This window comes from Rhodnius prolixus, unplaced genomic scaffold, assembly GCF_049639745.1.
Source record: "Rhodnius prolixus isolate KJV_2025 unplaced genomic scaffold, Rpr scaffold_4, whole genome shotgun sequence".
NCBI lineage: Eukaryota > Metazoa > Arthropoda > Insecta > Hemiptera > Reduviidae > Rhodnius > Rhodnius prolixus.
In genome coordinates this window covers 43,643,518-43,667,235 of record NW_027411614.1, presented here as the reverse complement: position 1 = coordinate 43,667,235, position 23,718 = coordinate 43,643,518, and the positions used below count along the sequence as shown (strand labels likewise).

Here is a 23,718-nt window from a genome sequence, read left to right as displayed (position 1 = left end):
TGAATAATATGTGGATAGAAAAAATGTTTTTATTTCATGATAAAATAAATCAAAAGAAATATTAGTTTAAAATTACTTGTTATTGATTATTTCAGGGAATCTCATATTGGAGGTTATAAAATAATTTTGTTTTAATTTAAATATGCTAGTACTGATTACCCTGCGCTGACTAAATAAATAAATTTATGCACCCAATACCGCCATATTGAAATTCTTATCAAAAATGGAAGGGAAAGTGAAATTGACCAGTGAACCAGCTTTTTTAAAATTACAAGAATATTACCGGCGGGTAGGACATAAAATTGTCATCAATGAACTTTTCGAGGAAGATCCTGAAAGATTTGAAAAATTCAGGTTAATATATTTTTTTTTTTATTTAAAATTGTTATAGTTTGTCCTTATTTAACAATCTTGAGGAAGGTTTCACTGTTGTTCACGCCTTCATTTAATTTGAATGTTCCAAATTTTATAAAGTGAAAGGAGAACTTATAAATATATTATTATTATCATTATTATTAGCATAACAGTATTTTGTAATATCTCACTATATTTTTCTTGGTGTACTTGGAAAATACACTTTATTAACTTTGATGGAGATAACGTTGTATAATTTTATGTTTTAAGGTGGAATTAATTATATATTTTATATTTTTTAAATATACATATTTTTTGAATTCCTATTTTACGATGCAGCCTGCATTTAAATAATTAAAGCTACGTTATATTACATTTTGTTATTAAAAATTCTGTTTTGTAAGTTTGATTGCATTATTGAGTGAATGTACTTTATGTTGCTTAATAGTAAATTTTTGGGTGGAGTTCGCATTCTTACATCTGCTTACTTATTCAGAATTGAGCAATACGTGTGCCACTTATGTTTTTTACTTCCATTTTTAAAATGAAGTTTTTTTTTCTTTCTTCAGGGACAAAAATTTCCACTTTTAATATTACAATTATTCATTTTCTCATCCTTTTATTTCAGTCTCAAAATTGAAACGCCCAATGATGGACCAATACTTCTTGATTACTCAAAGAACAGAGTAGATGCTGAAATAATGGATCATCTTGTCAAACTGGTAAGGCACGACCATTAATTCGACTTTTTCGAGTGAAATTGCTGAGAATTAAGCAATGAATTTTGGTGAGGGCTGAATGAACGAAGGTAGTAAAACAATAGAATTTATAGCCTAGGCTCCACTCTGTCTCGCAAGATATGTATGTGGCAGCCCTTTTAGGTCAATAGTTACCATCCCAACAGATACTATCTAATTGCCCTTGTATAGGAAAAGAAAATATGTAGTAGCCGCTAATGACCATAGACGTCGATGCGCCGGGGAGAAAAATACAATTTACTGAGATGACACCTCATTTTTAGATATTTTTAGAGGAAATCGAATATCTAGACGATTGCGTTATAACTTTTTTTACAGTAAGATAAGTTAGAATTATTCAGAGTAACATTGATTAACAGATCAAATTTTGAAGTACATTAAAAAGTTGGAAGCATGAATTGTGCAAGAGACATTTGAGTGAGTGTCTATGTTACCATGGAGTCAATTTAATGATAATGATAATTGTTTCATGTTTCATTACTGACAAAGGCGAGTATAATATATCCTGTAATTGATAGTTAATCTTAAAAGATCAGTAAAGCAAATTTGAAAATTGGCCAAGTTGTCGTATAGTAAAAAAAAGGTTACCTATTTCAGGCAAGTGCTAGAAGTTTAAGTCAAGCTATAGAGGACATGTTTAAAGGCAAGAAAATAAACACTACTGAGAACAGAGCCGTTTTACACACAGCTTTAAGGAACATGTCCAATACACCCATCATGATTGATGGTGTGGACGTAATGAGGGATGTGAATGATGCTCTAGCACATATAAAATATTTCTGCGATATGGTAATTATAATTTCTTATTTAAAAAATCAAAATAAAAAAAATGCGTAACTGTTTTATCAATTTCAATATCCATTTCCAGGTACACAATAAAGAATGGAAAGGTTATACCGGAAGACCAATGCAGGATATTGTGAACATTGGAATTGGTGGCAGTGATCTTGTAAGCATTTTTGAAATATTACTTTCAAAATAATAATTATAATAAATTGGTTTGAATTGATGTAGCATATTTTGCTATAGTTAGTTGGCAGTACAGGATCAATTTGTACACTTTTTTATGCATTACTTCAAAAATTATACGCATTTTAGTAGCATGTTGATAATCTTTATTGATATTTCGTCCTAAACCGCTAATCGTAACCGCCCAGTATCAAAAGTAGCAACTTAGTGACCCACTGTGCTCCTCAAAAAACATGCAGAAGGTTGGAACGTCTTCTGTCCTATCTGCTTACGTACTTATGTGTGCATATCAGCGGAATATTAATCAGTAGTACCAGTGCATTCTTTGTGAGAACTTCAATTCTACAGATGATTTCCAAGTTTATGTGGAAGATACTGAGAAAGGCGGCCTCGCCAAAACGTGGTCTGAACCATTAGTTGAAAAATCACAGTGAGTGATTAAATCAATTTGATTAACATTTGATATTCAATTATTTCGGTGATTAAAATTAAAGTTCAATTCTCAGATTTAATTAGCCAATTTTAAATATGGTCCTATTTGTAGTTTCATATGAGATGCTACAAAATATGTTCAGGACAAAGGGTCTCCACAGAATCTCTTCCTTTGCCAGCCTAACGGTTTCCTCATCATCATTTACTCCTCTACTTACCCCTCCGCTATTGGGGTTCTCTAGGTATTCCAACTCCAATTCCTTGCAAAATTCTTTAACAGTCTTCAATCTGATGTACTTTGGCTATAAAGCCTTCAAGGTAGCAGGAGTGTCAAGGAAGACAACAGTTTTTCAGCTTTTAGTGTTCTTATTTTAAGATATGGAGCACTATTTGAAATGGTGAAGATTTTCTTTTTTATTTTCGATAAAATAATTTGACCGATAGTACTGCTTTAGGAGTAAGAAAAATTGAAAAAGTGTGTTATTCTTAATGACAGAGAAATTCTGATTTTTTTACAATACATTATTTTTATAATATGTTTCTGCAGGGACCATTAATGGTTACTGAAGCTTTAAAACCTTATGCTGTCGGATTGGGCGTACATTTTGTTTCAAATATTGATGGAACACATTTGGCGGAAGTATTGAAAAAATTAGATCCTGAGACTACGCTATTTATAGTTGCATCAAAAACGTTCACTACACAAGAAACCATAACGAATGCCACATCAGCTAAGAAGTGGTTTCTGAATAAAGCAAAAGATGTAAATAATAATTATTATGATTTCTACCTTGAGAAATATGTGTAAACATCAATAATGAATACATTATTATTTTATTTTTTTTTTTTCAGCCTCGCGCTGTAGCAAAACATTTTGTTGCTCTCTCAACGAATAAAGTAAAAGTTAAAGAGTTTGGCATTGATGAAGCAAATATGTTTGTATTTTGGGATTGGGTTGGCGGTAGATACTCAGTTTGGTCTTCCATTGGTCTATCAGTTGCTTTATATATTGGCTATTGTAATTTTGAAAGATTTTTGGCCGGAGCCCATCATATAGATAATCATTTTAGAAACACAACTCCAGATCGAAATGTAAGTTGAAAGATTTAATTATCTAATGTAAATGTTCGTTGTTCAGCATCTTAAATCTCCAAATGTTCTTCACCGATTGTTTTGAAATTTTGACCAGGAGTAAATGTTTTAAAAAATCTTCATTATTGGCAACATTACATCTCTGTTTAGATACCAGTTATTCTAGCTTTGCTGGGAATATGGTACATTAATTTCTATAATGCTGAGACACATGCAATCTTACCTTATGATCAATACCTGCATAGATTTGCTGCCTATTTTCAACAAGCAGATATGGAGAGTAATGGAAAGTAAGTGTTTTTTAATTATATGATTAAAATATTATTTAATAAAACACGTACAAATCTTTGGGATGCCTGGACTTAAAATTGTATTCTTCAGTCCTCATTTTGTCTTTATTCTGGTTATTTCGGACAGTCTTATTCTTCTAAATTTTCTTAAGACTGCAGTGAAAGTAAGTTTTCTTAAATCAAATTTATCTTCAATACGATGTGAGAAGGGAAGGGATTAGCTATGAGGTTAGCATACTGGACTCCCACGCGGAGGTCCCGGGTTCGAATCCAGCAGCTGACCCTTAGATTTTCTCTTTCTAGGAGCTTCTTACAGCTCACTGTCCGGTGATGGACAGTGTTGTCTGTAACGAGAGAACACTGTCCGGAGGCCGGCAGTGCACTGGAAAAAGCTCCGGGCGCTAATAACCTCAGCTGTTAATGCGCAAAAAAAAAAAAAAAAAAATACGTGAGGAATAAGAATTCGTGCTTTGAAGTTAGCGTTATTTTAAGTTGGCCACCAATACCTACAATGGCTCCTATCCCACTCGACAAAACCACTTCTCTTAACTTAAATCTCCAAGCTGTCCACATAAACTCGGAACCTGTCAGTCCCGTTTACGAATTTTCTCAAATCAACAAAAAATTAATGAAAAAGGAAGTTGTCCGAGGGGGGATATTTTGAAGCAGCTAAGTAGAAGAGTAATGCTGTTAATCTGATGGTTCCAGATAACAGCAATCTGGAGCTTCTTGGGCTCAGCGTTTGAATATTATTTTTAATGTTCTTTAGCTCTTAAGAATTGTCACGGCCATTCAGTCTGAGATCATTGGTATAATTATGTGTGCTTATTTATGATGTCGTAAAGGGTTGAAAATATTTTAAGGTAGAAAGGCTGCGGTTAAGATTTTGAGGAAGTGTAGCTGCGCTCCACTTTAGTAGGTATTATAGGAAAAGTTCTTGCTGCAAAGGTGTTATTTGAAACTCTTCAGGATATCTAGTCATGCTGAGATAGAATGCAATGAGAAAGAGGAAGAGTGGCCTAGAATTTTATCAGCGACATCATTGAGGAAACTCTGTCAGCTTGTGGAAAGTTGCACTATTTATGTAGTTCTCCTTATGAGGAATGAGAGAAAGTAAAAATTAAGTATGTTAACATTAATCTGTATATATTTTTTTCTTCTACTTTAGACCTTTCTTTTAATTAATTTATGTAAACATAAATAATTCCCAACATCTAACATGTGATTTAAATTTTTAGATATGTGACTAAAATCAATGAACCAGTAAATTTCTCAACAGGACCGGTTATTTGGGGTGAACCGGGTACAAATGGACAACATGCTTTCTATCAGTTGTTACATCAAGGAACCAGACTTATACCATGCGATTTTATCGCGCCTGCACTTTCGCATAATGCTATTGAAGGAAACAAACATCATAAAGTAAATATCTATGTATATATAAATCTAGTGTAATGTTACGGCTTAATAGTCAGCTTAATGTTAGTAATAATTAAGTATTGTATATTTCTTTAATTCGTTTGAACAAATTTATTCGTTAGAACATTAGTAACGGTAATCGTGTGAGAATTCAGACTAGATGTAAGTGTTTGTTAAGCCGTGACACTTCATTAAAATTTCACTTTAGTTGGGAGTCGTACGCCAGACTTGCCTATTTAAAAAAAATTATCAAGTCTCAAAATAAGTGACCAATCCATACAGTAAATGGATGAGAAATGTTCTAAACTTCTTATATAAGAAGTTTAGCTGTTCGTTGACCGCTTCTGTAGTAGTACAGAAGACTTAAGGTCATACGTAACACTTCCTTAAGTACTGCTGTTTAATTAGGTAGAATTTCGGGCAGAGTATGAAGCCATGAGTTTTCTTTTTCCGAAGAGCCGAACTCGGAGCCTCATGAGCCCTTATAGCACTGACACAAATGCAAAAATATTTCCTCTTCTTCCTCACAAAACCATAGGTAACCTAATGCAAGTTTTTCCTCACTCTGCAATATTATCTTCACTGCATCAAGTCACCAATCACCGCTCCTGTATCGTTTGCCAGTATTCTTTGATGGATGCAATCACATGGTATTTTGCAACGTCACAAAAGGAGAGCTGTAGGTTCCATTGAAATTTCACAGGATCAATCGGATCTGTCCGTCTCACTGTCTCTAAATCTCGAATAAATCCGAGCACCCTGGCGGGAAAGAGCTGTGGCACCAAACTGTGGTAAGGATCTCCAAACAGTCCAATATTAGTCTTGATCAGTAGGACTTGATAGCCTACAAAAGCTGTTTCGCTGTCCCAAAAGATGCCGGAATTGTTTCAGCAATTGTTGTGATTTGAAAATGTAATCTCTGCAGTAAAAAGAAATATTGCAACTACTCCATCTGGACCACTATATCTTGTCAACCTATTCATACCGAGATGTCAAACTAGAGATTAGCCTCATAAAACCCTCTGTTTGCATTCTTTTCTCTCTTGAAGACATCGGTATATTGATTAAAAGTTTTATTGATTAATTTCTGTTGTTCATATTTGTACCCAGATACTTCTTGCTAATTTCTTGGCCCAGACGGAAGCTTTAATGAAAGGTAAAAGTGAGGAAACAGCCAAAAAAGAGTTGAGTAAATTGACTCAAGATGAAATAAAAAGAGTATTACCGCACAAAGTATTCCTTGGAAACCGTCCAACTAATTCTATTGTTGTTAGGAAAATAACACCATTTATTCTAGGCGCCCTTATAGGTAAGTTTTAGTTTTTAAGGTTTAATAATCGATTAAGCATTTTGCATTAGAGTTTAGGATTTTTTAGGATTCTTATATTTTAAATATATATATTTTCAGCCATTTATGAGCACAAGATCTTCACTCAAGGTGTTATCTGGGACGTCAATTCTTTTGATCAATGGGGGTAAGTAGATTTACTTATCTCACAAAATGTTTGGGAGGAGGGAAACACTCCTTTTAAGAGAAATTTGCTTCTCAGGTCCAATTTTCGAAGATTAGTTTTCACTGGGAATATAAATGTCGAGGATCGCTCAACAAGATAAAATCCGATGAAAATACCCTCTGACAACTTTCTGTCGCTTTAATTCCCAAGTTCTGACTTGTACAAATAACATCTCAAAACGTATTTCATTCTTACTAACATTATTCAGGTTGCACTGTGTGTTTACACTGAAATAACGCCTTAGAGGGAATCGGTTCCTTCCCTTCTCAGTACTACCCTAAAAGTGATTCTTTTAAAGAATTTACTTCTATAGTAGTTCTAAGTGCATGTAAAGTGTTGGCGATTTAAAGTGAAAATTGTAAACATAAAGAAAGAAATCTAAAAGTGATAAGCCCACTCAGTATACCTTTTGGTTGTAAAATACGACTTAGGGCACTTCTATGGAAACTAACACTTCCCTCTGAAGAGTCTTTTTAGTTTAACGTTGGGTTCTTGCACTTTTATATAATATTTACAAAAATGCCCTTTTCCTTACTTATTTGTTTTTTTCAGTTTTACTTGAATATCTTGAAAACCATTCAAACTTAACTGTTAAGTTTGTAAATATTTCTCTTGCATATACATATTTTTTTTGTTTTCTTTTAAATATTTCAGTGTTGAGCTTGGAAAAGAACTAGCCAAGAAAATTGAGCCGGAACTTGAAGGCACGCAGACGATCAGTTCACATGATCAGTCTACCAATGGATTGATTAATTTCATAAAAAGTGTTTGGTAGTAAAAAAAGACATACATTAAAACCACTTAGAAAAAAAAAGTAGTATATTACATCATCATTACAATTTATCAATACACCATTTCTGCTTGTGCCATTACACAATATGCTACATTGACCACTTAAACATCTATTTATTTATCTCGTCCAGAGAAAGAAACTATATATTTGTTATGTCCGGAAGTATTATTGTACGCTTTTATAGTATATTTTAATGTTATTTGGGAATTGGGTAAAAGAGTAAATTTATTTTTGTTATGCATTTATTTGATGCGGTTTTTATTTCATTATTGCTAACACTTTTACCTTTTTTCCTCTTATTTTTCTTAAATATTGTTAAAAAACATATAAGTTCTTTATTCTCTCTTAAATTCACAGGCCAAAAAAAATACACCATCAAATGATGAATTTATTTAAAGCATTAGCATCAATGAGTACGATGGAACTATTTAGACAGCTTGATTCGTTAAATTTGATTTTAATCACAACCCTAATGCTGATGTGGTATTTATTTTTACAATCACAAATGCTGAATGTTATTTGAACTAATTGGCATTTAATTTTTTTTACGCTAATAAAAAAAGACTAAAACTACTTAATATTTTATTATATACGTATTTATAAAAAAACTTAATAATTAGAATAATGCAAATTTCAAATGATTACAAAATTTCGGTTTCTTCCACGATAACATCTCGTTCCCAAAAAGCATTCTACGTGCCCAAACTACAGACGACTAACCACTTCTTTAAATAGGTTTAGTTATTCGTATCGCTAGTAAAGTACTATGACGCCTGGTCCACTCCTACATCCAGTTTTACATAAAAATGTACCAATTTTTGCCCACAAACAATATTGCTAATGTATAAAAAAAATTTAAAACATTTTCTTCGTTTTTACAAAAATGTATTTGTTTCCTTAAAAAAAAAAAGGGGAAACATACTGAGCTTCTGTTGACAGAAGCTTGTATAGATTTGAATGCCTTAAACATTAATAATTAATAATTATTTTGGCTAAATTGAAATTTTGAGATTTAGGGGTTGCTGCACTTGAATTTGTGAGACTTTCCTTTAAAAAAAGTGTCATTTATTCGTAAACTAGACGAAAGATTGTGTTCAACAACAAATTCTGATTGCCGCTTTTATTCTTTCTAGCTATAGAAATAATATTTAGCTTTCAATTTCACTGATCCAGTGGTACTCTTATTTCGCATCAGTCTAATTTTATTAATCGCATCTAATGAAGAGAAGAAGGTGCACATTCAAGCCTATTGAGAATTGTATTTTAAATATTTTACGAAAACAATTAATTTAACATGAAACAATAAATGAATTTAGTGGATGCTTAGAAGATAGCTCTTCTCATCTGTCAAACCTAATTTCAATTTGGAAGTAAATATGAAAATTACAGTCACCACTTAGATTCTGCTATTCATCCTCGCGTTATCAGTACTTACAGCCGAGTCGAAAAAAGTTCTACACGTTTAAACTCCCAAAGGAAAAGAAAAAAATCCCTTCCTATAACAAAATTTAAATTTTCATTATATTTATGGTGATGTAATTCTCATTACACGCTTGCACGTCGGCTCTGATTAGACTTGGTGTAGAACCTCGACAAACAAATCTGGCAGACGTAAGGTGTATCTTCCAACCCCAGGCATTGAGTAAGAATGTTAAATGGAGAAAATAAGGCATTTCTAGTAAAACTGGCAAAGGTTTTTCTATTTTTTACTTTTTTTGAACTTCTACTTCTAAATCTCCCCGACCTCATGAGTATGAACAATTCCAGGAATTAAAACATAGTTTTAGGAGTAGAAAACGAGGAATTTCGGGTAAAATTAAAGATGGTTTTCATTGTTCACTTTTTTTCTGAACCTATGCATCCAAAACTAGTAGATGTAAGGTGTATTATGCAATCTAGGATTGAAAAAGAATGTTAAAAGTAGAAATTAAGGCATTTCTAGTTAAAATTGCAAAGGTTTTCCATGTTTCTCTTTTTTCTAAACCTCTCAGGCCCACGGTAATATGTACAAGTTTAAACGGAAAAAACATTTTCCTTCATAAAACCAATTTTAACTTTTCATTATATCCATGTTGATGATGAAAATTCTCATTAGATATTTGCACAAAGGGAATATTTGATGCAATTCCTTTAAAAAAAAAGAAGTAATTTAGCATTTTGCCACAAGATAGCATGAGTGTTCAGTCTACAATTTTCCTTAAGACGTCATTTTAGATTTCAGTTGATTATAACAGCTGATTCAAGTTGGTATTACGTTACTTTACGCTCAACCCATAGAATTTTGAAGCTGAAAGTAGTAAGTAAGTTTAAATACTTAACTTAATATTCTCTTTTTTTTTTATAAGAATTTTAAATTGTTAAAGTGTTGCGTTCATTATATAATTTGTAGTTGTATGTTAATAAAAAAAATAGTTAAGTGTATGAAGTTGTAATATTAGATGTTAGCAAGCCATATTTGAGCGAAAAGTAATATAAATTATTAATTAAATAACTGAGGATATAGATTTTTTTGGAATATAGACATAATTGTAATGGGTAGGAATATTAAATTACGGTAATTTCTTTTTTTAAAAAGTAGGATTTTTATGAAATAATGCAGCTATAGCTAGACACTAGTGGTAATCCATTGCTAATTAGCTTGAATTGAAAAAAGCTAAACTTGCTTTTATGAAAGCTTTAATATGCCGTCAAAGCATTCTCTATGCTGCTTTGTTCTCGCTTCATTAAAGGTTCGCCGATTTCCTGAAAGGAATTATCGCTGCAGCCACTTTCTGACGTTTTTATTTCCCCAAAAGTTTCATTTAACTGGTTGATCGTTACAAAGTACTCTTCTATATAACTCCGCCGATTTGTTTGTGGACTTCCAGGACATTCTTTTTTTATCAAAACTATACAATCTTTGACTATGCTTTCATACTGTGTGCTGTAACGTAAGTAGTTTCATAGTTACGTTATGTTACACAAATTTTAAATATACATACGTGGTTATCTGATTATTACAAAATTTATCTGATAACCAAGAATATTTAAAATTTATCAAAAAAAAATCGCATTTTGTTAAAGTTGGATAATTTCATTAATCAGCACCTACATATCATACACTGGGTTTTCATAAAAAATGTTAATGCCGTCATCAAATCAAGTAGTTTTTTTAAATAGTGGGCTAGTTTTAGATAACCTATTATCTGAAACGTTTAATTTTATTGATAATTCTTATCTAAATGTTTGAAGAAATAAAAAGAAGAACGAAATCTCTGTATTAACTTTTATTTTAATCGAAAGATCAAATATTCTGTATTACAGCTGTAATAAAAAGAGTCAAGGAATCTTTTAAGAACTGATTAGAGTGTGAATTCGATGACCTTTTTTACATAAAAAAGAAAATATAAAGTTACATCCATTTTTTTTTATTGCTAATTAAAATGCACTATAATGTATGAATGATCGAAAAAAATATAGGGAATTATCTCTAAACTTTTGTAATCCTCAAGCCCAAACTAATAGTTTGTTTAGAATTAAAAAGATTTATACTAAATAATCTTTTTCGTTGTACGTTTTTGAAAGAACTTAATGGCTTCAGTTTCTCGTGATAATACTAGTCAATATTTAAATACTGAAATGTAAAGGCAAGAGTATGTTCTTTGAAGATGTGATAGTAATTTGGAAATTAGAGGGCTTTCGTTTGGAGTGCGGCTTTGAAATGAGATATTTTCGAACGACCTTAAATTTCGTTAAGGTCTAAAGTGTGGGAGAGGGACTCATTAATTGTTGTTCGACTTGACATATCAGTTACCTTGGAGCCATGAAATTCGCTTGTTATTGAAACTTTTGTTTCTTCATAAAGCTCGGCTATTCTACATCTATTTTGGCACATTTGCAATGGTTTACAGGAGAAGGTTGTGCTGTAGGTAAATATGTTCAGGACAGTAGCTTTAAAAATGAAGATTATAGTTGTCTATAGTACCCAAAGTGTACTTGAGTTCTAGTTGTTCTGAATGTGTCAGAATTAATACTTAACTTGAAAAGTTATTGACTAACACTGAGTGTTAAGCTTAAGTACAGGAACGATAAGTTGACTCATCCATAAACCCCTAAAATCTCATCGAAAATTAAACCGTTCCGTACTGATTAGATTCTTTTGTTGACCTCTGTACAATGCTTAAGACCTAAAACTATTGATTTTCTATGCTAGATTTTGAACAATCTTGTAAGTTCCAACTTAAAATATCCTCATAAATTGTTCGCTTTCCTCTAATTTGTTTGCCAGGAGTGTACGATCCAATGATGTCACAACTTATTCATTTGTACCTATTAGGAAGAAACCATAAATTTCACTGTAAGAAGAAACATAGCTTTATTTAAGAACAGTACAGACCATTCTAGTAAAAACAGGAATCTACAATTAACATTTGGTGTTACTACAATACAATTCTCAAGGACTTCTTTAAACTCCAAATATTTGCTAAATCGTAGTTCGCTTTGATTATAGAATATTAAGAACTTTTGATGAAAGAGGTGTAATATTGATCCCTTCACATTAAGAATTTCAAGCAAATGCGACAATACCTTGTCTGATCAGAAGGATTACGTACTGAAATGCTGAAAAGAAACATGCAAGAGGTTCACATTTCCGTTCAAACGATAATTTTTCGAACTTAAAATTGTAGCAACATTTTTATTTGAGTCTACATATAAGTGTTCAAAATAATAGGACGACATGGTGGCACCAAAATTAAATAAAAAGTTTGAGGTTCGAGTTTTGTTTTTGATGTAATGATCACACAGTTATTTTTATCTAAAAACCACTTTTTCAGACACGGGACTTCAGATTGTGAAAACGTGATTCTAGAAGTTTAACACAATCGCAATATTAACTTTTACTTGGGATCTTGGCATAAGAGAAAGTAAAACAATTTGTCAAAATTGTAGAAATAATTTAAGCAAAATTCAAACAACTATCATTATCTAGGTCTTCCAGATTGTTCGCTCCATGTTATAGGTGCACCACCTCATCAGTCATACCAATTAAATCATTTCTATCCAGTCCTGGTCCTGTCCAAATCCTTCAACTCCCTGGTTTATTCTAATCCGTAAATATGTATTGTCTTTTTTTTTATTGGGACGTATATTTTCCTCAAGTAAAACTCTCCAACTCTTACAGTTTAGCTGATGATGGACCAGTTTTGAAGCCATTAGTTAAAACTCGTACAGTAACCTTTAAGGTTCTTGTCTATTACTGAATCTTACAACATTGCATAGGGTGCTTCTTATTTGCCGCCGCGATTCTTGCACAGATATCTTGCATGATGGCATATTTTTTCTGGTTATACTTGCACCCAAGTACTTAAATAGCTTCGAAACTAAGCCGTCCCACACAAAGTATCTGAATCCTTTGCTCTTTTTTGTGGTCGCCTCGAATTTTGCTTTTGCTGAAAAAAAATCTATCTTGGAAGCATTCTTTCACTGCACTATTAATGTTTGTATTCAGCTGATTCAACTTTTGTTATTTGATATAAATATTTTTATTTACTACTTGCAGCACAGAGAAGAAATGAATGCAGCAAATGAACTACTGTTGGGCTACTTCCATAAGAAGGAAGTTTTGTTGTTGAAATCAGAAATCGAATATCCAGGAGAGTTTAAAAGAACATGTATGTATTATTTTTCATCTTCATTATTTTTTTTGCAAAATTAGCATAATAATACTCCTAAAATCATCTTTTCTGAATAATGGAATGAAGGATAGGTTCTTTATAACTAATCTCAGTTATCATCATTTTGTTCAGTGTCTTTATGAAGTTTTATGCGTAAATTTCGGTACTTATCATCAACATAACCACAAGTTTGATTAAAAATAGCAACAGTAAAATGAATAATTGATAATAACAACACAAAGAAAATCAAATCAAATTTAACTTTGTTTTTAATTTCACCTTAAGGACTTAATGTCCTTGAAAGTGTCTGTTTGTTTTGAATTTTGCGTCAAACCTGTTTTTAGGTACGTTCGTTCTGGGTCTAGCAAAAAGGTCATTATCCGATATATTAATTGCAGTTTCACAAATGCGGGCAGCAACTGTTTGGCACAAATGGCCTTCATGCAGGTAAATTGGCACAGAACAAAATATCTTTGAAAGTTAGTTATTTAGATAGTCATTGAAATAAAAAACTCAGTTTTAAACAATACATACACACAACTTTCTCGTATCTCAATGGATGTTATTAAATTATTTTCTTAAAACTTATATTTTTACTAAAAAAAAAAGATAGTATAGATAGTTAGTACAGGTTCAAATAAGCCTTTAAATTTTCTTAGAACATTCGAAAAAAACTGTTCCGTTCTAGTTATTTTAGGAAATCATATTTCTTATACAGGTGTTGAAACGGAGAATATAATAATAAAACAACTTATTAGAGAAAAACATAACTTAAGCCTTCCCCTCAGATCCGACAAAAGTTTTTTTTTGGAAAAATTAACCTAATAAAACTAATAGGCTAATATTTAAGTAATGTGAGTGCAAAATTAAAAAGAAAATCGTTTGAGCGATTTTCGAAAAACAAAAAATCTACTCAGTAAAGTAGGACTTGTGGGGTACTTAATTCTTAATATGGTGGAACTCTCAACTGTCCTTCGATTTCCGTATAATTTTCTTGAGCAAAGGGCTTCATTTGTACTTGAACGTAACATATTTGAAGCGCATCACTAAGGTTTGCAATTTTTTTCGGGAATTATTTATTGATTTTAATGAATGAAATCTGGGATGTCACGCTTCCTTCAACAGAATCATTATAATATACAATATTATTTTAATATAAATTATTATGAAAATTTCTTCATTCCAAATCATATGTACTTTAATGAATTTCAAAAATGTTGGCAAAACCAAAATGATTTTGTAAATTTTAAGTTTTTCAGCTAGAAAAAGTTGTGTGCTTTTGTTACTCCAGTTTTTCTCTTATTTGGGCGTAATATCAGACCAACCATTTCAAAGATTACATTCACATTTTTTTTTTTTTAAAGAGTATTTCGTAATTTCTTAATAAAAAAATCTGCACCATCTTACCCTAAGTGGGTTATTTTTGTTATGAAATGTATGAATATTTTAAATTCCATTTTTATATTAATGTGAAAAAAGGGTTTTTATTTTGTTGTGTTTAAATATTAAATTTGTGTACTCTATTATTTTAGATTTATTAATTAAATTGGGTTTGAAAATATTGTTTAATAAAATTAAATTACATGAAGTAAAATAAAGAAATTTAAAATAAAAATGTAAAAGAATGTTTCATATAAAAGTCGGTTGGAGCGTCATGATCGCCTACCACCTTCACCTATACCCTCGTCATGCGCAAAGCCCTTTTTTCAGTCTTCATTTCTTACTCCAAGAGTGAAGTCGTCCTATATAAAACTGGCGCAAAATAGAATGGAAGCATCCCCAACCGACGAAGAAAATTATCTAATAGAACTATCCGGTTTTCAGTAACGAAAAACAATGTACTGCTATGTGGTCCAACCGAATTCAGTGGTTCTTGAGGTTGAAGTCGACCAAAAGGCCAAGGGACAGGATGTCTTGGAAAAGGTATGGAAATATTTATTTTTTAGTGTTATAAATTTTTTTTTTTATTAATGACAGTATTACTTTTTTTTTAATTCAGTTCTCCAGTTATTCATGAAATCCAGCATTTATCATATAACCGTTTGTTTAAAAAATACAAACAGATAATAGGTTATTAACCTTTAAAACAAGAAAGAAAAAATTGGTTAAAACCTAAAAGTATTCATAAAAAAAATTTTCATGATCTAGATTTTAGCAAAAATTGCCGGTGTTTATTAGTCATAACTCGTACTGTAATAGGTTATGCTGAAATTAATTGTTCGTTTCCTAAATCACTTTATTTTGAATTAACCAAATCGTTTTAACGGTATGACAAGTTTTAAAAATTTGGTTAGTTTGATTTAAAAAGTTTTATACATTATGAAACTATCATATTAAGAACATATGCTTTTTTTTTCTCTGTCTTTTTCTTGTACAAAGCATATTGTGAGTTAATGAAATATAATGTTGAAATTCATATTTAAAGTGAGACCAACGTTTATGAACATTTGGTGGACAGTTTATTGCTCGTATTGTTTGCTTATTTTGTTTTTACTTTTTTTTTTGCTTCCATTTGATTAATATATGTGTTATTAAGCAGCTTAAATGTTCTGATTGACAATTTTTTCTTTTTCTTAGGAATTTTTCTCTTTATTTTTACAAGGAAATTGAGGGCATAATAATCCATTGGTTCATTGCCAAAAAAAAAAAAAAAAAAAAAAAAACAAGGAAAACTTTTTTTACACGGTCTCAGAGAGAAAAAATAAATGCTTTATTAAAATCTATTTTCAATAATTGCACTTCCATTAAATGCTTTTTAATAGTTGAAGCTGATCGTAAATTTTCTTTTCTGACAATTCATGTGTGACTCACATAGTAAAAACAAAGAAGTGGTAGATCACGCAAATAGCACATGTTATCTTTCAGGGACTTAATAGATTTATCTAGGCTGGAGTTGATAGAGTTATAGTTCAGTAATTCCTATTATTTTCTTGTAGATTTTCGAACTTGAATCTGGCGCTGGAAATAAACATTTTTTATACATTTAAATACGAAAAAGTGGTTTAAGCAAAATTGATACTGCGTGTATTTCACATTATTTTTTCCATAAAACAGAAAGTCGTCTTATTAAATAATAAAATGCGAAGTGTGGAATGAGTTGAAATTGTTAATCTTTAAATCATTCTCAAAAGCATTCATATTTAAATTTCATTCTTTCAAAAGTTCAAAAGTGAAGTAGACCAAAGTATTTAAGTAACATTTCCCCCTCTGAATATGATTGCCAAATTTTTAGCATGCTTGGTAATTAGGTGGTTCATTTTGTAATGCGAGAATATTTTTAGATTTTATATGGCTTTTATTACCCATTTGCGATGGTTGTACAATTTCTTTTTATGTATCCATTTTTGTTTTTTGCCATTTTTTTGCTTTTTGAGAAATTTTCAAAAAGGAAAATGGGAGATATACAGAATATTTATTGCCTTCTCATTTCTTCGTCATACAGTAGCCAGCATAAATTTCTTTGAGTAACTATCTTTTGGTTCAGGTTTTAGACATATATTTTTCTCCAGGCATTTGTTTTAGGGCAAATTAAACAAAAAACTTGCTCTATTCACTTATTTGTTACATGTAACAAATTATTATTGTAACAAAACTTATTTGTTTTGTAAGCAGACTTTTTTTTTCGTTTGCGAAAAATGAAACGTCACATAGTTGCTCTACTTAAAATAAATTTTATAATTTGTGTGAGGGAGGATCTATTTGTGGTCTCACCGGACTACATCTGTTCCCTTCTTTTATGTAGGTTTGTGCACGCAAAAGTAGATAGATATCTACAGACAGTCGGACAAAGTGGCTGAGATAACTTGTGTTTTTGTGTTTGTGTAAAGAGAGAAAGAGGAAGCGAGACTTGAGTAAACTCACAAAGTGTGATTGAAGACAAAACAAGAGAGAGCTCGCGGAAGAAAATAATCTCTGGTGGATAAGTGCAGTAGAGGATGTCTCCATTCTAGTGTAAATACCGTGAGAAAGGGAGACGGGAAATAAATTACCCTCCTATCTAGGGAGATGAGAAGAAATCCTTGGCTATTGGCTCTGTAAACAGTGGACATACAATTGGTTGGTCGGCTTCTAGGTTTGGTTTAGGTTTTTAGGTCTTTTTATCAACCTTAAAACATTCGGGAGTTCGTAAACTTGCTGTACATCAGTTTTACTATGCCGTTTATTCACAGACAGAGGAATTGTTGCAATCTCGTTTTCCCCTCGTTTGGGGGGGGGGGGGAATTGGAAAAGTATAAAAGAAAATTGGAAGGTGATTACAGATTATTTTCGGCACTCTCCTTTTTTTGGAGGTGAATAGTATTATTTCTCAGCATTTTCACTTTTTTTTTTTCTCAGTAACTTTTTTCAATCCATGAATGTTTCAGTAACCTAAATTTTACACACCCTTGCTTCTGCTTTAGTCGCTTTAGTGACAGCTCGATCCTTGCCTACTGTGCCATTGAAGGTTTGAGAAATGTTATCTCACCATTGTCAGCTGTACCTTTCAAATATGCAAATTATAATGGGAAAAATTGTCTGAAACTCATAATTTGTGAATAAATGTTAAATTGTTGCCAACCGATGGTTGTGGTGGGAGAAGGGTACTTGTTGACCATAACAAAACGTGACGGCCATCGATTTCCAGAGGCTTGCACAGAGATGGCGTTGCTATCGATGGTACTTTTGAGACAAATATCATTTTGCAAACTATCTTAATATTATATTGCAAAAAGTAAATTCAATTGGGGACAGCAAATGCCCCTAACCTCACCATCTACTACATTCTATACTTGCTCAAGATGACACTAACCTCTACATTGTCTTATGTGCTTTTATTAAGAGCAACCTAATGACTACCTGAAATTAAAGATAGGTGTCTTAAAAGTACTAAAGTTAATTTTGTAACAAGATTAATTAGTAGTAAAACATCTCATTATAGGATTATGCTGCTTGACACGGCCTACAGCTCTTTCCCATTTCTAAACTGCCATACAGGAACGGAAGTAGACTTGTGTCTGTATGTCAAGACTCTTTCCTCCGGTTCTCTTAACATGGTAACTTGATCTTCATGTTCTGTAGCCCGAAAAATGTTGTACAATAGTCTTTCCTTACTCTTCATTCATACAAAACCTATCCTTTTGCTGAGATCGCGTGTCAAATAATAGATTTCTCTTAAGAAATTTCAGCTGTTCTTCCATTTTAACTGTAACAGTTCTTTTCTCTTAACCTCAGAAGTATTATGATCCTAACAATATTTTAGAAATTTTTTGTTCGAAAAGTACAGCATTAAAAGTAATTTTCAGCAATCTTTGGACATCATTAAATTTGTTTGCAAATAAAATATTGGAATAATTTGAAACGCGGTCTCAATTAGGTGATAATTTATTCAAATTTTTTAACCTTATTTTCATATTGAAATCATATTCATTTCACTTTATTCATGAAATGAACATACCGGAAGAGGAAATAGAGAAACAGTATTTTAATTTTATATTTATATAAAATTCTACTATACATATTAATGTAAGGACATTGTTTTAAGTGGCACATGGAGAAGTGATGTTAAAAGTACTTCTTGGTAAACTGAGAGAGCTTTCAATGTACATCTCTATATACAGCCACTCGCAGCGCATTGTGAAATATACCATCTGTCATAATAACAATCCTCTTCACAATTAAGTGCAGTTGGTTTAAATGCTTAAAATAACTATACAAACGATGGCCAAAAGTTTCTACCAGAACGCAAAAACTGGAAAAATCGCTAAAGGTTAAAAATTTCTAGTTTTTCTTCCTCTAAAAATTTTTTAGTGTTTCTCAGGGGAACTTAAAATGCTTTTTTTTTTGTAAAGCATCTGTTTTTAAAGTATCCTTACTAAATTGCTCGTTGAGATTTGTGAATGTAACCTGTTGCACGCCTCTGAGATTACCAAACGAGGGAATTGATCTTCCATATATCCATGAAATGATGTTCACACTAAGAATGAGAACAAATCTCATTAGAATTGCAAATATCTACTAAAAAATAGCTTGAAACTTCAAACATTATAAATATTAACTTAATTTTCGTAATTTGTGGCTTGGTTTTTCCTTTAAATATTTCAGTTTTAATTTGTAAAATTGTTTTTTTTTTTTTTTTTTTCAACTCCTAGTTTCTATATTAAATAAAAAGTTTGAAGGTTTATAATCGTTCGAATTAAAAATTTAAGGAAATCTGGTTTGACTGGAATAGCTGGGAAATCCTATGTCATGCCTGAATCAAAATGGAATACATAATTACTGCATTTCCACAGTTATTTTGGCATTATGCTTTTTTTTTTTTTTTTTTTTTTGGCGCATCAACAGCTGAGGTCATTAGCGCCCGGAGCTTTTTCCAGTGCACTGCCGGCCTCCGGACAGTGTTCTCTCGTTACAGACAACACTGTCCATCACCGGACAGTGAGCTGTAAGAAGCTCCTAGGAAGAGAAAATCTAAGGGTCTATGCTTATTAATATTTACTTTGCTCTCGAGCGAGTAAGAAAATAACAATTTTTTGATTTTTGAAAAACATTTTTTCGTGCTAAGGGCGCCCTATAAATATTTTTACGGAGAATTTCAAAAAATGAGTTACGATCGCTACTATTTCCCTTAGATGATTATGAAGCAAATATAAAATAAATTTAAATTTGTTGATTAGAAGAAATGAAATTGTTGTGACAGCTGTTGTGCCCTGACGGTAACCTAACCTTCACAGTTGGAGAACTGTGTGAATAAGTATTGTTCAGTGTCCATTACTTGTTTGGGTTGTCGCTTTCTTCTTAACAAACTTATTCCTTATAGTTTCTTTTCCTTGGTTAACTTCATTACTGCCTTCTTTTTGTTTAGTATTTTTGAAGGTTGGTTTGGTAAAACTACTTGAGAAAAAAAGCGTTTTATAGAACTCACCTTAAACTTCTAAGCGTCAAATGGGAGAAAGCTTAAACTTTGTAGTAACTTTTTTTTTTATTTTTGCACTGTTGTCTTTACTGAAGGTAAAGCTTATTGAATGCACTTTCTTTGTTGCATGTGGCCGTATTGTATCACCGTTGCGTTATCATTCCATGATAAAATCTAAGCACAGCGTGTTTTGGTTTGACTTGGTAGCTTAGTACCGTAAAGTATTGGGTCTTTTTTTTGACCAGTAACATTTTTTATCCGCCATCTTCACAAAAAACAAAAATAGTTCAGTAATCAGCTGTAGCTGCCTATATCTTACATTATTTATACCACCGCATTTGGTGGTAAGACGTCAAAATTATATTTTATAGTAGAGAACTACTTACTGTGTACTGTGCTATAATTTTATTAACAGAATTAAACTTTCAGTCTGTCAGTGGATTTTATAAAAATTATTTTTTATTAATTAAAGGGGAATTACTGAACAGGTTATCCTGTACCATATTTCAAATAGTTATTACCGTTCGCAACATCTTGGACTGATCTTCCACCCATCTTTTTTTGCGAATTTTAGGTGTTATGAACAAGTTTCAGTATTTCTATTGATTCGACAGTCTGATCAGATTTAGGTCCTCTGTCCCGAGTGTTCATACCACTTTTTTTATAATTTCAAATTTAAAAATTGCATAAACTACTACCTGATTTGATTTATCGCAAACACTTGACCTTTGAATTGGGTAATCTTATCCAATAGTTGGAGTGAAGCATTTTTTTTTTAATTTTAAAACAATGTTTACTGAAAAGTATGTAAAATAAGATTAAAATAATATCTTTTATCACATATCTAGCTCAAGATTACTACTTAAGTACATTATTTTCAAATGAAATTAGATTAAAAAGTAGATGTTTTCTGAAAGAAGAGATAAGAGAATTACTCTTTATCATCAAACTGGGGGTTAAAGTTCAAGTGGATTGCTAAGGGAATGGTATTCATAAAAATTGAAGGTCATTTTTACGAATGGGACACCAGCCAGTAGACATTTTGGCATTAGCATGTATTAAAGCTCCTATATAGTAAGCGCTTAGCTGTGGCTCCAATTATTTTGATGATCTGAGGCCAATTATTTTGAGCTCCTAGTATTTAGCGCTGTCATATTTTTCCAAAAATAATTTAGTGTGGTAAAACTCGGATGACTGTCTCTCTTCCTGCTCTATTTATGAAAATAAATAATTCTGTCACTTTTTTTTGTAATACTTTGGATTTTCACTGAAATTTCCTGGTAATCTTCCATACAACGGTTTCTACCTGTATCACCTGAACAACGTGATGATTACATTGTCTATGTTCTGTTTCTGGTCATACTCCTAAGGATCTTTCAAACTTCAAAGAAACTTGTAGTTCAATTAGTTTGAATTAAAAAAAAATTATATATAGTTCCAGTTATTGGTAATTTTACTTTCTCGTAAAAAGAGGCAGTGTAGCTTTTGTTTTTAAAATTTTTCAGAATTAAGATTTTACCGGATACGTCCATATTAAGGCTTCCTAATTTATGAAAGGAAGTGGTGTTTTATCGAATTTGTCTGTCTGTAAGTTTGTGACTGTCTGGCTGGTGGAAAAAAAAACAGGAAGTTACTATTTAAGTAACTTTGAGAATATCTGGAAAATTACTGCAATTTTTTTTCTTAAAATTTTTCGTACATAAAGTCTATTATGTTGATTATTAGGATGTATTTCAAAAAAATTTTGAGTTGCAAGAAAATTTAAGTATGAATCATGTGTCCACACACAAACACAAGTTTGAGATCTTTTTTTAATTCGCAGAATTCCATTCATTTAATCACACGTTAGTCTTTTGAAAATGGAGGCCACCCCATCTGTGATATTCACTTCTCCCACACAACTGAGTGCTCTACATAAATACTAAATAATCACACACTAGAGAACGGGTTTTAGTGAATGTGTTTGGCTTCACAGAAACCTTCCAATCTATAAAGCAGTTTCCTAGCTCTCTGATCGATTAGTAATACATTAGCCTATATTTTCTTTTATTGTTAACATTTTCTTCGGCTGGGGCACTACTGATGAAAATAGCCTATTGTGAAAAGTATTTCTATTTTTCTTTTTAATGATTTGAGGAAAATTCATCGAGCGGTTTTCCAGCAAGTTCCAACAAAAAATAAGAACGTAGAAATCTACTCTTCTTAGCGATTTTCTTCAAGTAATGCTTTTAATAATTATAATTGCTATTTAAAAGCATTACAATCTTTATTAGAACATCATTTTCTTAGTAAATTAACTCAAATGAACAATTTTAATGGAATTAGCTACTTTAAATGGAGGAAGAAATTAAACTTTAATTGTAATTAAAGAAATAGAATCATATCTGTTAGCAATGAAATCACCAGCCTGGAGTAAAAATAAAAGACGTGCAGAGTTTTTAACTTTCTATACAACAGCCGTGCACTCCTAACTAGGAATTGTAATAAAAAAAGTATAAACTGAATAAATAACTTATAATATCAACTATGGCGTAAAGAGTGAAAGCTTATTTATTTATATTTTTTATTAAGGCGCCACGGTAGCCGAGCGGTTAGAGGCGAGACCCGCAAAGCTAAGATGTATTGTTGGTTTAGTGGGTTCGATTCCCCGGTCTTAGGCCTTGGATTTTATTTAATTGTGTTAATAAAAGAAATTTTAACAGTAAGCTATGTTTGCTAGTCGCCTCCGTCCACGACACCTAATTGGTAGTTGGGTCCGTTAAGCCCCGCCTGAAAAAATAAGCGATTACTTTACTACTACTTTAGATTAGATTAGACTAGGGCGGCCTCAGTGCGACCCCTTTGGATCTATTGTGGCTCCCCTCACGTTAAAGCTCTTAATGCTGGAGAGCGACTCTTGGGTAAAGCTCACAGGCCTTGGTTTTTCCTCCCCGAGAAGTAACATCCTTAGCCACACGAGCCCCTCACACTGGCACAACACGCGTGCAGTACCGTTTCCTCCTTTTCCTGACAGAACCTACAGAGGCTATCATCTGCCAGGCCCATGCGATGCATGTGTTTTCTGAGCCTGCAGTGGTCAGTTAATAGGCCTACAATCATCTTTATAGCCCATCGGTCTTGACGGATTAATTCTGCAGTCAGCCTCGGCTAATAGCCTTTAATGAACTCCTTCGCCTGTCTCAGCCCAGTGGTGGCAAGACACCACTCTTGAGACCTACTCTGCACTCATAAGTTAATGGTCGCAGTCTTAACACACTTCGGAACCCTAAAATAGGGCTCCGGGTCAACGAAGTGTCCCGCAGAGCCTTCTCGGGCCAATAAATCTGCCGCTTCGTTTCCCTTATGTCCTGAATGACTAGGTACCAAAACCAGAAAGACCTTATTATGGTCACTAATTTCCTTCAGGGCACCCAGACAGTCCCAAACCAGACTTGAGTTGGAACTATTAGCTCGTAGAGCAGCCGCCTGACTATCCGAGAAAATTACGACCTTAGAATAAATAATTCCTCGCCCACTAATCTCGGTAGCGCAGAATGCTTTCGTAGTAATTT

The 23,718-nt window shown here is 32.2% G+C and overlaps 3 protein-coding genes across 6 annotated transcripts in view; all 3 read left to right on the top strand.

The window, feature by feature from the left end:
• Positions 1-23,718, top strand: part of Hel25E (ATP-dependent RNA helicase 25E) — a 205,016-nt gene that overhangs the window by 167,181 nt on the left and 14,117 nt on the right. The gene's annotated exons all lie outside the window — the stretch shown is intronic.
• On the top strand, positions 163-8,194 carry Pgi (glucose-6-phosphate isomerase). Of its 2 annotated transcripts, none has more exons than XM_074131745.1 (12): positions 163-354; positions 983-1,076; positions 1,710-1,901; positions 1,981-2,061; positions 3,061-3,276; positions 3,366-3,605; positions 3,756-3,895; positions 5,134-5,317; positions 6,425-6,623; positions 6,723-6,789; positions 7,483-7,599; positions 7,979-8,194. In XM_074131745.1, the coding sequence occupies exons 1-12, from the start codon at positions 224-226 to the stop codon at positions 8,142-8,144; spliced, it is 1,827 nt and encodes a 608-aa protein (XP_073987846.1). In that variant the 5' UTR covers positions 163-223; the 3' UTR covers positions 8,145-8,194. The 2 variants fall into 2 exon arrangements, 1 of the variants encoding a protein (XP_073987846.1); XR_012459582.1 differs by having other exon boundaries at positions 167-354; positions 7,483-7,791.
• The window catches only part of LOC141456099 (E3 ubiquitin-protein ligase MYLIP-like), a 63,294-nt gene continuing 52,736 nt past the window's right edge, over positions 13,161-23,718 (top strand). Inside the window, exons 1-3 of one of the 3 annotated variants that reach the window (XM_074131767.1) lie at positions 13,161-13,272; positions 13,620-13,722; positions 15,100-15,198. In XM_074131767.1, coding sequence (XP_073987868.1) covers positions 15,112-15,198 — 87 coding nt within the window. In that variant the 5' untranslated portion in view covers positions 13,161-13,272; positions 13,620-13,722; positions 15,100-15,111. Of the gene's footprint in view, positions 13,273-13,619; positions 13,723-14,981; positions 15,199-23,718 lie in introns of those variants that run through there. The other 2 variants (XM_074131768.1, XM_074131766.1) reach the window with 2 other exon arrangements.